At 51.4% G+C, this 13,626-nt stretch overlaps 5 protein-coding genes across 5 annotated transcripts; 2 read left to right on the forward strand and 3 right to left on the reverse strand.

The window, feature by feature from the left end:
- Window positions 1–267: 267 nt before the first annotated feature.
- On the forward strand, window positions 268–801 carry MRS44_017035 (uncharacterized protein; the record flags this gene model as incomplete). The annotated part of the gene is made up of 1 exon (XM_046278918.1): window positions 268–801. The coding sequence occupies one exon, from the start codon at window positions 268–270 to the stop codon at window positions 799–801; it is 534 nt and encodes a 177-aa protein (XP_046127184.1).
- A 1,518-nt stretch (window positions 802–2,319) lies between these two features.
- On the reverse strand, window positions 2,320–2,907 carry MRS44_017036 (uncharacterized protein; the record flags this gene model as incomplete). The annotated part of the gene is made up of 1 exon (XM_065617551.1): window positions 2,320–2,907. One exon carries the CDS (start codon window positions 2,905–2,907, stop codon window positions 2,320–2,322), a length of 588 nt encoding a protein of 195 aa, XP_065473623.1.
- Window positions 2,908–4,048: 1,141 nt separating this feature from the next.
- Window positions 4,049–8,947, reverse strand: MRS44_017037 (uncharacterized protein; the record flags this gene model as incomplete). The annotated part of the gene is made up of 4 exons (XM_065617552.1): window positions 4,049–4,230; window positions 4,758–5,244; window positions 5,906–5,957; window positions 6,042–8,947. 4 exons carry the CDS (start codon window positions 8,945–8,947, stop codon window positions 4,049–4,051), a joined length of 3,627 nt encoding a protein of 1,208 aa, XP_065473624.1.
- A 2,067-nt stretch (window positions 8,948–11,014) lies between these two features.
- On the forward strand, window positions 11,015–11,806 carry MRS44_017038 (uncharacterized protein; the record flags this gene model as incomplete). The annotated part of the gene is made up of 1 exon (XM_046277404.2): window positions 11,015–11,806. One exon carries the CDS (start codon window positions 11,015–11,017, stop codon window positions 11,804–11,806), a length of 792 nt encoding a protein of 263 aa, XP_046127180.2.
- A 500-nt stretch (window positions 11,807–12,306) lies between these two features.
- On the reverse strand, window positions 12,307–13,145 carry MRS44_017039 (uncharacterized protein; the record flags this gene model as incomplete). Its single annotated transcript, XM_065617553.1, has 2 exons — window positions 12,307–13,041; window positions 13,092–13,145. 2 exons carry the CDS (start codon window positions 13,143–13,145, stop codon window positions 12,307–12,309), a joined length of 789 nt encoding a protein of 262 aa, XP_065473625.1.
- Window positions 13,146–13,626: the final 481 nt, after the last annotated feature.

A 13,626-nucleotide genomic window follows, 5' to 3' on the forward strand; every position in this document is an offset into this window, starting at 1 on the left:
AATTGTCTGACAGGCTGGCTATAACGAAATGACATAGAACGTGCTGTCGTTGCAAAATGTGTGTTTCTTGGGCAAGCAGAAGATCTGGCCAACAAGGTGTTCTAATTGGTTGAATTTCTTCCGGCTGATTCTTCAAGATGATGAGTCACCGGCGAAGGTCGTACGCCCTTGACGCTTCAACATTTGAGATCAAAGCTAGGACACATGGCTCATCCCAATCATTTCCTATTCTTCGGTATCATGATCCTTGGAATCAACACCTTCAAGATGGAAATCACAAAATCAAGGAGCCTTACGAAGGAGAAAGTCGCCGGTCGAGACTTTTCCTTTGAGATCAGCGAAGTCATCGCCAAACCCTACGACCATCTCTTCAAGGGCACAGAAATCATCACAACTCGTACCACGCCGAAGTTGAAGACCTACGGGTTCGATGAGGAGGACTTTGCCAATTTGGATGACCTCGACACAGTCGTTTTCACAGTGAATCGGGATGGACAGATCTTGGGGTATGCGCATGCAGCCAAATCGTGGAACAATGTCGTCACACTCAACGACATCGCCCTAGACAAGAGTATTCGCGGCCAAGGGCACGGAAAACGACTCCTCGACGCTGCTGTCATATGGGCCCGCCAGCTTGGAGTAGCGGGGGTGCGATTGGAGACTCAAAACAACAATGTCCCGGCTTGTCGGTTCTACAAGCGGTATGGATTTGTGTTTGGAGGATATGATGAGTTGCTGTATAAGGGAATACCGGAGCACCGAGACGAGACAGCTTTCATCTGGTATTATCTTTTCACTTGACGGGTATCTGTTATTGTCCCTTAGAGATAAGATCTCGGCAGCGGTCATTTTTGAGTACTTGAACCGAAATAAACAAGGGCCAAGCATCATGTGATTAGCCGTGACAGGTCAACTTCCTTTCAGACTTGGCAGCATGTGCTGCTCCGCTGATAACCGGAGACTGGCCATCCGCCCCCCAACCAAGGTTTCTGTGCCGCTTTACGGCTGTCCCCCACATTGGAAGGCCGGTTGCTGGTCTCTCTATCTCGCCATGTTAAAACAAAAATGGGGTTACCTCCAGAAGACTGTTGAGACTTATACTTCAACACGCCAAACGTCGACTTCTTCCGCAAAGGTCGCTCCCAACCGTCCGTGAAGCCGGGAGACAGCGGGATCATCTGCCGTTGACATCGAAGACTGCCTTTCAGTAAATATCTCCAACGTGTCCATTTTCGGGCTGAAACCTACCGTGAACCAGGGGATATAGATAGCTTTGAAAGAAACGGCCAGCGACATCGATGTGGATGATCGAAGGCGACAATGCGACGCCAAGTTTGATCCTTTGTTGCAGCAATAATTGTGCAATCATCCTCGCTCTGATAACCCTTGTACCAATTGATTGCAGAGCGTCTGTTCTCAACGTACGCGGTAGCCCACTTCTGCCTTCCTCTGAGCCATGCGGAAATTGGGTGGTTGACAATTGCAAGTCGTATGAAGCTCGCTGTATCTGTCGTCCGGACCGCATCTGGCTATTGAAAGGATGTATTCTCAAGCTTTCCAGCACAGACAGCTGAAGCCTGGAGGCATGTCAGCTGACGCTGATGCGAGAGTCCGAGCACGCCATAACGACGGCGTGGATAGCTACGGTTGACGCCCTCGCCAACGGCAGACTTCTACTACGCTCTTCTGCTGGGCCATTGCATGGCTATCTTATTTCGAGACCAGTTGCGCGTCTCTACATTTCAGTTAGGGCTGGGTACAATGAACCTGCATCCGACGACGCTTTATTTAGCGGGGAGACCCGAGTGAGTTTTAGTCCAGCGGTGTGACCTACAAATGGCCTAGGAACAATTTGTTGAATCAAAAATGGGTTACCCCCAGAAGACTGTTGAGACTTATACTTCAACACAATTTTCGAGAGCACAAGATTGATCGCAAGCTTGAAAAGGCATGTGCTCTCTATTAATCCAATATATATGTGACCCATGCCAAGAGAGGAGTCGAGGGCTTCAGATATGATGGCGTTGGGGGCAACTTGGCTGTGGAATTGGGTTTGGGGCAACAAAGCCACTTGGCAATCGATGCTGGGTTCACGGACGGCGTCGCATTCCAGCAAGATAGTCTATCGCCACTGAGAATCGGTAGTTGGCTTGAGATGAACTAAAACATGGTACTCGCTGCGGAAAACAAATTCCTCCGAGTTTACGAGGCCTCCCAGGGACGGAAACCCGCCCACCAAAACAAAACCCTATCCTCCGAAAATCGTGTGTGCGTGAGAAATGCCGCAACAGCCGTGTCTCGATACCCATTGCCCAAAAATTAAGGCAGCTTAGCAAGCACCCGATACTCGACATGTTCCTCTCCGTCGATATCAATAAGAATGCCCTGCGACACGAGCTTGCCGGTGAACGGGCCTTTGAACTTGCGCTCGTACTTGATGCCTCCGTGAGACTTGGTGGAATCGGCGGTTGTCTTTGACCACAGACGTGCTGCAGCGATGTGCGGATTTTGAGCTTGGTCAAGATTCTGAGTACTTGCAGCCAGGGCGTTGGCGTGTTCTCTCCATTTGGCGTGGCGGTCTGCGCGTTCCTGAGCGTCCTCAACGCGTGCGATCTCGGCGCCAGCCAAGTCCTTGATGCGCGCGATAGTCCGCGGAGCTCGTTTAGAAGTCGCCTTGGAACAGGGTTTCCGGATGGGCTTGGTAGCGACTGGTGTCTGGGCTGCTACCTGGTTGTCTGATTGCTTGGCAGGCTTCCGTCGGCGCAGACTGGAACGGTTTATGGAGGACTGCTCTGAGTCTTGGGCCGGACTGTCATCTCCAGAAATGGATCCAGATTGAGGAGTAGGGATGACGACGGTGTCGGCTGATGACACCTCGGAGGCTGCGGCTGGGCTTGCTGCCCTCATTTCGCCGCCAGAGTTGCTGAGCTCAGTGTCCGCGTGGGAACGGCGAGACCTCGTGAGACGCATCCTCGACCTGGGTCCTCGGGTTGAAATGGTCAGAGTTTGCCTAAGGATACGCGGTCAATTTTTTTCCGTCTCATATTTTGTCGCTGGAAAGTGGATGAGATAGCAATATGGGAGTGGTGGCGAAATGATGATCATCGCGTGTGCGACTTGAGCAAAATAGAGTCGAGTCTGCAGAGGATCACGAAGAGAACCTAGCATAGGGCCGCAGGGGTTAAACAAACGATTTAAAATATCAAATAGCGATATGATAAACAAATGAGCATCGTCATGCCGCAGCTTGCGGTCATCGACAGTTCTCGCGAAGCCGTTCGAGTCGCTTGACTCGCCTCTAGGGAAGCTGGAGAGGATGGCGACGAGGGCAGGGAAGAGAGGCAGCAGGAGATGGGACTCACTCTAATGACTGACTGAAGATGGTTTCTCGTAGCAGGACGCTCTTTTCCAGTGCCGTGGTAGTTATTGAGCACGATAAAGCTAGGTCTTAGTCTGTGGTCCGGGAACCCCGACACTTATGCCTTACGCCAGCGGGTCCCTGGCAATTGTTGGAATAATTGGGAGCTTCCCCCTCACTTCAGGGTCACATCACAAAGTCCTAGATTGAATGTTGAAAGTCCTAGATGAAATCGCATGGGATATAAACCCTTAGGGAGCTCTCACCATGACAATAATAATAACAACCTTGATTTTATCAATCACACCCAGCATCACTGCGCAATTCAATAACAGCAATTAATTTTGTATGGGAAATTTTTTGGCGCTTGTAAGATATGGGTCAGGTGGCGATTAAAATGAGCACCAGCCGGCAATTAACAGTTTGACCGCTCTAACAGTTACGGTGAGTTTAAAAACTGGTGATATTATGGAATAAATGTCTGCGATTCGATTGATGCCCATCTTTTTTCGTAGATATGTATGATTGTGAGTTTCTGAATGTATTTGCTTCATGATAACTTTTTTTGATGGTTGTCGAGTAAGACGGGGTTTAAGAGCATGGGTTCAACCACAGTATCCAATAAGAGCGCGGCTCGACTTGCGAGGCACACAGTGGCTGCAGACTAGAAAGCTGCGGTGTGAAATTTGCTTAGCCCTCCCAAGTACCACCCGCACGTACACTGAGAACCGTCAAGAAGCTGACGAGAATACTGTCATACTCGGTGTCTTTGGTAAAATGATTAAGAATGGAGATGTAAAGTTCTAGAACGTCGCTCTCCAGCAGATCGAGAAGCCTGGAAATCTCGAGTACTTCCGGGTCACCACCATGGTCTTTCTAAGCGATAGTCAAGTCATCTGCGTGCGCCATCATGATATCATAAGCGTTTTGTTGCCTCCTGCTCAGCTTGAACGGTGGCCGATCTGCCTTGTCCTCGAAAGACATACACCGAACAATCTAAGCAAGTAGTTGTTTAACCACAACCGTATAACGCCTCTGGGTCTCGGCCTTGAACCGGAAGTGAAACGGCTTGGACCGCTCCTTGATAAGGTCCTTGCGGTTTACCTCGAACAAAGCATCCTAAGAGACGGTATCTGGTGTGATGACGGCTTTGGCGTGGTTGACTATTCGATCGAATGCGATATGTATGAACCGAAGCTGAGCATCGTCTGACTCGTCCGGGTCGTTCGGATCGACTTCGTATTCCATGGTGATCAAGTCCCTCAAAAAGTCCTTTTTCCCGCTAAAGTCCTTTAAGTGGAGAGCAGAGCCAAGCCGACGAAGCCACGGATTCGGTGCAGTAAAATCGTTCTCGCATCAATTCGCCCTGCCTCTTGACTCCGGACATTATTGCTCTTACGCTGGAATGCGTCAATGGCCTGCTGAAGTCCGACCTGCGAGCCGTGGTCTTCAGATCTGAGCCCGTCGAGATTTAGTCCCCTTGCCACCTCGAAGTACTCGCTACGAGAACCCGTCAAGAAGAATCGTTGATAGAGAACCCCGCTCCTCCATGGATTATTGCTTCGCTCTTGTTCAGCCATAGCAGCTGAGCGTCGGCCAGCCTTTAGCTTTAGATCCCACTCGTGTTTATCCTTCAGATGCTGCCGTATTCGTTTCAAACTCGTGCCCACATATCGGCAAGTCGATACAGTCGTGCTATCTTCTGATACAAACGTGCAGCGGAATCCTCCCGTCTTTGGCCCACCCAATGCAGCAATTGGCGGCGTGCCGTCGGGTACAAGCGGAAGACTATCGTGGATCTCTTGTTGATCTTGGATAATATTAATCTTGGATGCCCACTTCTGCACTTCCTTGATCTCGGTAATGCCTGGATGGTGGGGAGAACTCTAAAGATGGTTTTTGATACGTCGTCGAGTTACCATAATCAGACAAGAGCGGCAACTGAGAAGCCGGTATTCCGGTATGTGTATGAAGTAATCCATTGCGAACAAGTTTAGAGAACCAAAGATTAAGATTTCTTGCCCAACTCACCCTGGCTACTTCTCAATATTAATAACTCATCTAACCCCTTATTTCATATTGACTTTCTTCAAGCTGAACATAACGAGACTGATGGTCTGCAGCCACCTCTGTGCCTCGCAAGTCGAGACGCGTTCTTAATGGCCACGGCGGCACAACCCATGTTCTAAAACCCTGTCACTCAACAACCATCAAAAAAAGACATCACGAAGTAAATACGCCCACAATCTTGCAATCATATATTTTTATGAAGAAATATCGGTATTAATTAAATCGCAGATATCAGTTCGATATTCTTAGCTACTTTTAGCTTCACTGTAGCCCTCGTAGTGGTCAAACTGGTAATTGCCGGCTGGTGCTCATTTTAATCGCCGGCTGACCTATGCCACGCAAGCGCCAAAAAATTTCCCATATAAAATTAATCGTCGATAACTCACTGACGCAAGGCATAGTTGTCAGGGGCGGCTCTCGTTCCAGATGAGAAAACTATTCTAGCAGGTGTTTATTAGACTCGCCGCGGTCATCGACGTCTGGAAGCAGTTCTGATTGCATCATCTGCCAGCGATGGCCGAGCTCCTCCCTGTGAACCTTGTTAGTTACCTTTCCACATGCAATGCTTGGAGGCTCTATGCAAATGAGCTGTCGAGGCAAGATTGGTACTTACGTCGTCTGCTTCAGCATCCTGACTCCCTTCTCCCTACAAAAGAACAGGAACCGCCGCATAGTTCGATCCCGCTTGAAAGATGCCATTACATCGCCACGAGGTGCTCCATCCGACTTGTCCATCGTAACGTTGACCTTGCGCATGATGATGTGAATGCGAAGCGCCTCAATGTTCCATATCACTTCCTCAATCTCGTCAAGGTTAACATGGAAGTCAATGTGATCCTTAAACAAACCCCACGAGGCAGGGCTGACGTTCTTAAGGACTTGGTGCTGGAAGCAGGCGGCTTGCTCAATCCAGGTCCAGTACTGGGTGACTGCCGTCGAGCTCGTGAATACTCGGTTTTTGACCTGGTAGAGGCGCCAGTCATACTCGGTGATTTCGCCACCACTATGTGAGTCCGTATCAGACCATGCGTCGATGTGGAACTCGTCGTGAACCGGACTGGAAGCGGGCGGCAAGACCTTGGGTCGCTTATGAAGATGAATGTTAAATGGGCTGTTAGGCCCCATGGGAACTTGAGTAGCCAAGGGAGGTTGGTCGATAAAGGACGTTTCGCGAGGCGTGCTAGCAACAGAATGCAAGCTCTTGCGCTTCTTCAGAGGCTTGGGTGTGTCGCTTGGACTGCCCTGGCTCTGACGCGCCTTCAATCCAGAGGGACGGCCGATGTTCTTGAAGCCATGCTTGTATCGAAGGGCAGTCAGCTTCGGGTCGTGATAGAAGTCATGGATCGTTCGAGGCAAGTTGAAGCTGGCGCCCTCGGCCAGGATTAGCTCGTGCAGGCGCTGTCGCATCCACTCAATTGGCTGGATATCCAACTTGAACTTTTCCAACTCCGACATCGTTTCAGATAAACGGAAGAGCGCATCGTAGGACGTGATGCTGCCCTTTCCTGACTGGATGTACTTCTTGCTGAGGAGCTGATACGGGCTGACCGGGCCCTGTTCGTGAAACTCAAGGATTTTGACGCCACGATTGACCAGCTGACCGATCTGATACTTGGACGAGCCACCCTTTTCTTGCTTCGGACCGGCATCGATTGCAGCCTCGTGTTTCTCGCGCCATCGAGCGAGCTGCGGCTCAATCAGTGTTCTCACATTTGGCCAGTTAGGCTCCCAATAGGGGTGATTTTCGTTGATCTTGACCAGGGGTACACCCTCAACGCACTCAGGGTAAGTGTAGACTTCTCCATTGTGCCGGAGCACTAGATTATCTCGGGTGATCTCCTCCAGAGGCTCCTCAGAAGGAGATTCCGTCAGCTGAGGCGACGGTTCGATGGGCATGGAAGCCGGTGTTGGCCGCTCCGCTCGCTCGGCTGATGGGGGTCTACTGCGAACGTTGGCCGGCGTGAATCCAGTGGTAACTCGATACTCTTGTGGTATCGGCATCTCCTCAGGCTCCCGCGCTGGTTGAGTGCTATTGGGAGCCGATGTGTCTTCCATGGGCGTGTCGAACTCGGTAGTGGGCTGAAGAATGCCAGGCCGTGTAGGTCGCGGGACATGCGAAGGAAGGGCGGAACGTGGGACTTCAGGCCTAGGTTGAGGTTGAGACTGAGATGGTGTTACCATAGCCTCTACCATACGCTCTAGAGCAAGATCGGGCCTGGGTAGGGGAGCAGGGCAGCTGACTGGTGCGGGAGGAGGCTCGTAGGCACGCCTGTAAGCCAGTTCGGGAGCTCGTTCAGGAGCCGGCGGAGGAACAGGCTGATGGACAGGCTGGGGCGAAGGATGATGCGAAGACACGCAGACTGGTTCCTCAGTTCGAGGTGCCTGTTCGGGCTGTGGCTCGGGTGCAGGCTCAGGTCTCGGTTGGATCTCCAGGTGCGGAGGCTCCGGTTCCGGCTCAGGTCTGGTGTGTGACCCATTGGCCTCCCTCTGCTGGCGCGACCTTTCCCTCGAAGCCACTATGTCAATCGTATCTCCAGATGCGCCGTGGCAACGCTGACGGTTCCACTCACAGTTGCCACATCTCTGAAAGAGGTCACCACCGACAATAATACAATCATCGAAAGCTCCCTGATTCTTATTGCACGACCAGCATCGCTTGGACTGAATCTCTCCGGTGGCCTGGATCATGCAGGATAGCCACTTGACGCCCTTGGCTTCGGTTCGCTCATAAATGCTAGTAAGATGCGAGTCGTTGAAACGGCGACCGCGACGGATCTTGACGGGTCTCCGAATTTCGAGTTCCTGGATTCCTTCCACCCATTGATTCCACGGCTCGATGCGTTCCACCGGTCCGATCACATTGCCATCAGCATCGACAACGTCCACCACAACATCAGATGCGGGTTTGTCAGCGGCGTTCTCGTCGTCGTGATGCTCAACACCTTCCATGCTCTCTCCATGGGTAGCCGATTGGTCGGTTCTCACTTGGATGGAATCATCGGCGACCTCTCTCCGAAGAACATTTCCACTGACGTTTGAGAGTTCCGGTAATTCCCGAGGAAGGCCAAGGGCTTCCATGTCGGGGTCTTCGGAGTCCTCGACGTCGGGGTCCTCGCCCCTCTTCTCCTTGAAAAACCGACGCATCGTCTTCCAGATCTTCTGCTGAGTTTCGATCCTCGCCTGTCGCGACTCGTGGTAGTCTTGTTCAATGCGCTTCAGTCGATCTGTCTTCACTTCACACTCCTCAGTCACGCGGGCTAGCTCGGCCTCGACCTTAGCTAGTTCTCGAGCTAGCCGCGCTTGCGACTCGCTCAGCTGGCTTCGTTGTCCGGTGAGCTCACGAAGTTTGATTCGGAGTTCGGTCGTAGACTTTTGAAACTCTTGCTCGACCATGTTGTTTTCTGCTTCTCGTTGGCGACGAAGGTTGGTCCAGAAATTGCGTTCTGTCTTGTCCCAAACGGACTTGTGTTCCTCCACTGGGAGCGCCTCCCCGGCCGCGGTATCATCCACGGTAGCCATTTTGGGCCGCGTTGAGGCTGAAAGTCGCCCTTGAAGAATCGTCGAAGATGGCTGAGATTCAAGGAAAGATCAAATGTCTTATGTGTTGGTGGATGTTGGCATAAGTGATGCTTTCAGTCAATGTCGAATGCGGGACGCACGTGACCGCCTCCAGCTGGAGAAAAGTGCGGCTCGAGTGGGCAAGCTGCTGGCGGCCGAGCAAGTCCCACAACTTAGACCAGAAAAAGAGAAGAAAGGCTGGGTCGAGTCGGAGGAATTGGAAGATCGCTATGGCTCCAGCTACAGTCCGATAGTCCGAGGGGCGAAATAGAGTCGTGGGGCGCGTGCTCCAAGGGGGCGGGAAATGGACGAGCCACCCAAAGGACAAGCTGAGGTGATAGACTGGAAATTGGAAATGAGTAACCGAAGGGCGCGTAGGACGAAAGCCCGACAATGGAATCGTAGTTGGTAATCCGATTGATGTGGACCGGCCGATAGGCACCTGCAATCCCCTCACGCGCAAAAGCGCAATTTCGCGAGAGCGGTCAAATCCCGTCACTTGTCGCTTGTTAGTCGTCCCGGTTGATACCCAGCCTTTTTTTTTTTTTTTTTTCTCCCGGCGTCGTCAATGGCGTGTCTTGGGAAAAACCAGCCTCAATCCAACAGACAGTCACTTCGAAGTCCCTTCCACCTCCTTCGCGCAAACGAGCCCACACTTCACGCGCCGTCGCGTCGGCCCCCCCTAATTGGAGCGCACCTCGTTTTCCTAACTTTCCTCGAAGGGAGCGAAAACGAAAAGAGGAAGAGGAAGGGCGTGTGAACGAGAAAAGTAGTGAAACCAACAAGGCGACAGAAAAGGAGATTCTTAGGCTGGAGAGACTGGATGAAGAGCGCGCAACGCGTTGCGTGAAACGTTGCACGATGGCGCGCGATGTTCCAAGTGATAAGTGAAAGGAAAGAAATTTCAACACGTGACCGGTCCCTATGGGCCCGCCAACGCCTTTTGGAACGAGGCCTATGGGTGTGGTCTGAAAGGCATTGGGCGCTATGTGTCCCGAGCGCTGGGAGGGTCTGGTGTTTGAGCTACTGCGTATCCACTGTCGTGTCGCAACCCAGGGATCTTTCTTAATCTGAACGAATTACCAGCACGACTGCCGACAGTATGCTAGCCAGCCACTAAAGCGATTCTATCGGCACGCTATCGACTCGCCAGCAGCAGCGGTCCACCTGTTGTTGTGTCACGCAGGGATGCTGAGTGCACTTGACAACTGGTGGTTCTTGTTGTCGTGATTGTAATAAACGTTTATGTGTGACGGTCAAGGTTCCCAACGTAGTAAACCGTAACCTGATTTGCTTTATGTTGGCAGTTGCAACGGGGCGTGGCGTACCGAGCGTAGGGTGGCGAATCACGTCTGATAATGTCAAGAAGTATTCTTGAGTAATCAAATTGTATTGAAAGCTGGAGAGCTATCTAGACAGGGAAGTGGGAATGAGTGAAGATATATATACTATTCTGATTTGCTTGGTCGAACGCGCTCTCGTTCGACCTGTTCGACCATTCAAGGTTAAGGTTTTACTTTTGATCGAACGTGGTCGAACTCGTTTCCGTTCGACCAGTTCGACCACACACCACTTCCACCGGGGTCTGTTTGTTCCGTTCCGAGCTCCGACGTTTTCCGTTCGTATCCTGGTTGATCTTCCTACTTGTAACAAAGCGCTAACGTGGTTGATAAGCGATCGACGCACTTAGGTTACCTTTGTATATACTTTCTGCTAAAAAATACCGCAGTGCATCGCTCGCATATATGCGTCGCTCGCTTATCAACCATGTTGAGTAAGACCGGCTAAATAAAGCTCCCGGTGGACTAAAAGACGGCACGCTCGGCTCTCCATCTGCGACTTGGGGTTCGAAGGGTTTTTCGTCAGAGTCCCAGGTCACAGAAACATTCAGGAAACCGGCCCGTCGCAGATTGATCGTAAAGTTTTCAACCCTTAGATACTCACATCTTTCTCTACCTTAGCCCAGAACGCCCACGAGTCATGAGGCCGACATCGTTATCTTGGCCAATATGGATACTGGCAACAGCGATGGTGGGCGTCAGTGCTCAAGACGACCCAGAGCCCCCGGAGTATCCAATACGCGTCAACATTGGTGTTGTTTTCCCGCGCAATGAGACCTACAGCCTCAATCTCCGTGAGCTGCCCGTCGTCTTCGCCATCGAAAATGCCCATGCGCTTTTCTGGGCCGGGTACAGCATTCGCTGGCAAATCGAGGGCATGGGTCCCCGACCCAACTCGGGCGTCTTCGAGGCTGGTAGCGTGTATACGATTGGACACCAAGCCCCTCTCCCGCCCGATGCCATCGGCAACAACTGGATCGCAGCCAACACAAGCTACTTCACTGACTCCCCTCGCGAGCCCGAGCCAGGGCCATTCCGCTTAATCTGGTCGCTCTCCATGTCGCATTGCGTCCGTGGGGGGCCCAACCGTTGGATCATCGAAAGCCTCGGCAACCGGATCAACGGAACGGTCGACTTCAGCGTTGGAAATGATACCGTTGCTCCGGTCAATTTGACCGCCGCGTGCCCCAAGTATTCCAACGGCATCACTATCACGCGCAACTCCCTCAGGACTAGGTCGTGCCCCGTCATATCGTTTGAAGATCCAGACGAGCAGCCCAATCTTTGTGGTCTCAGGCTCGACCAGACCATGGCGGACTGTGTCATGGCTAACGTCACCGGGAGTGACGACAGATCAGCCTGCGAAACCCTGCTGGAGAGGGTTCAGGAGGACGGAGGTTCAGATGGAGCGTCGGAAGATGGAGATTCCTCCTCTAGGCTAGCAATCCTCACAGTATGCGCCGCTACCGTCTGCTGTTAAGCCTCAAAGCCCTTTGCTATTACGTTGTACCGTCTTCGTGTCTTTGGTGTTTTGTTCAGCCCAAGATCACGAATTTGACGGCTCGTCTTTGATGTATCGTCCAGGCTTGCTAATCAATCAATTCAATTCAATTCTGGCCAAATTGCGGTTGGTTGATGCGGCTCTGCGGAGGAGCAGATTGATATTGATTACTATTGATCAATTTAGGGGCCGATCGACATTGATTGCAATTTATTGACAAATATTACTAAACAGAAACCTTCAGCGCTGATTGCCCATCAGTTACCAAGCGCGGCGATATATGCTACGGTGGGGCCGACTTACCACTACTTTAACAAATCTATCACCCCCCGCCTGTCCCAATCCGCAAGGCACAAAGACGCTCCAATTATATCGCCTCCCAGCCTCGCACGGTTCGCCGGCGTCAGGGGTCCCGTAAGGCTGAAAATTCGTTCCGGTTCGTCCGACATACAAGGTATTGATAGGATATCAAGGGCCATCTATGAGAGATGAGGCCACGTACTACGCTTGCTAATCCAGTACGTGATTGGATCTGTACAAGCCAAATCCTCTGGATCATCTGTCCGTGCAAGATAGTGGTCGTATTCATCCCGGTCTTCTTCCAGTTGGACCGCAGGACATGTTAGACTATCAAGGAAGTCGTTGAGGCCTGATGCCACCACAATCCTGCGCCGCTCCGGAGGTCGCTCTAGTTGAATTGGAATAACACGATGCTTGTACTCAGCTTCCCATATCTGTCTGACGTCACGCCTAGCCTTGTCACGCCAGTCTGGCCTGTCGTTCCAGAACTTGTCAACGAAGCTCCACTTCATGCGAGGATGTAGCACAACAGCTGCCACATATATGGGCGAATCGTCCGTCAATCCATAGTACTTGTCAAGCTTCATCCAGGCCTGGTTGATATTGTAACGGAAGTGTTGTTCCTTATGATCTTTGTATCGCGTCTTGAACTCTTCCAGATGTTGAAGTAGGAACTCGTACGTAGGGAGTATGTCCCATACTCGACTCCCTGACGCAGTGCCAGGATTGCCTTGCATACAGGTTGTAGCCTCTTCAAAGGGCTTGAGGACTTCAAGATAGATTGTAAGAGTGTGCCAATCGTCATCATCAAGTGCATCATCCACAATATGAGGCTTCTCCCGCCGCCTCGCTGGAGGTTCTCGGGTGCTGTTGTGTGTGATCTTGTTCCAGTACCATGCGGTACCGGTACCCACCTGCCGGTAATACCCACCTACCGGTAAGCAAAAAAAATATTTCCCCATACAAAATGCCCAATTTCACTTGCACAGTACTTTGTCAAAAGGAAAGATTTTTTCATGAGAAAATGTCTGCTGTATTAAGAATTGTATGGAATTTAATATTCCAGCATTGTTTCTTTAGTGACGCATGCGGCATGGCCGCACGGCACTAATGTAAAATGCCTCAAAATGCCTCCCTTATCACCCAGCCTCCCCGAAGCTTCATCCAGAATTTTCTCTTTCCCATCTTTCCTCAATCACCTCAAACATGCCTCAATTATCTTATACGGAGGAGGATGTTATCCAGGCCATACTGGATGTCACAGATAATGGCCTCTCCCAGAACCAAGCTGCCCAGAAGAATGGCGTGCCTTAAACCACTCTTTCTGACCGATTAAGAGGCCTACCGTCAAGATCCGAGGTCACCCAGCCTGCTCAGCTTTTCTCCAAGTCGGAGGAGTCCAGATTGGTTACCTGGATACTTCGATAAGAGGCCTTGGGCTATGCTCCTTCCCACAGCCAAGTTCGCGCCACCGTCGCTGCCTTCTTGAGACAGCAAGG

This window comes from Fusarium solani, assembly GCF_023522795.1.
Source record: "Fusarium solani strain SB1 chromosome Unknown bctg00000013, whole genome shotgun sequence".
NCBI lineage: Eukaryota > Fungi > Ascomycota > Sordariomycetes > Hypocreales > Nectriaceae > Fusarium > Fusarium solani.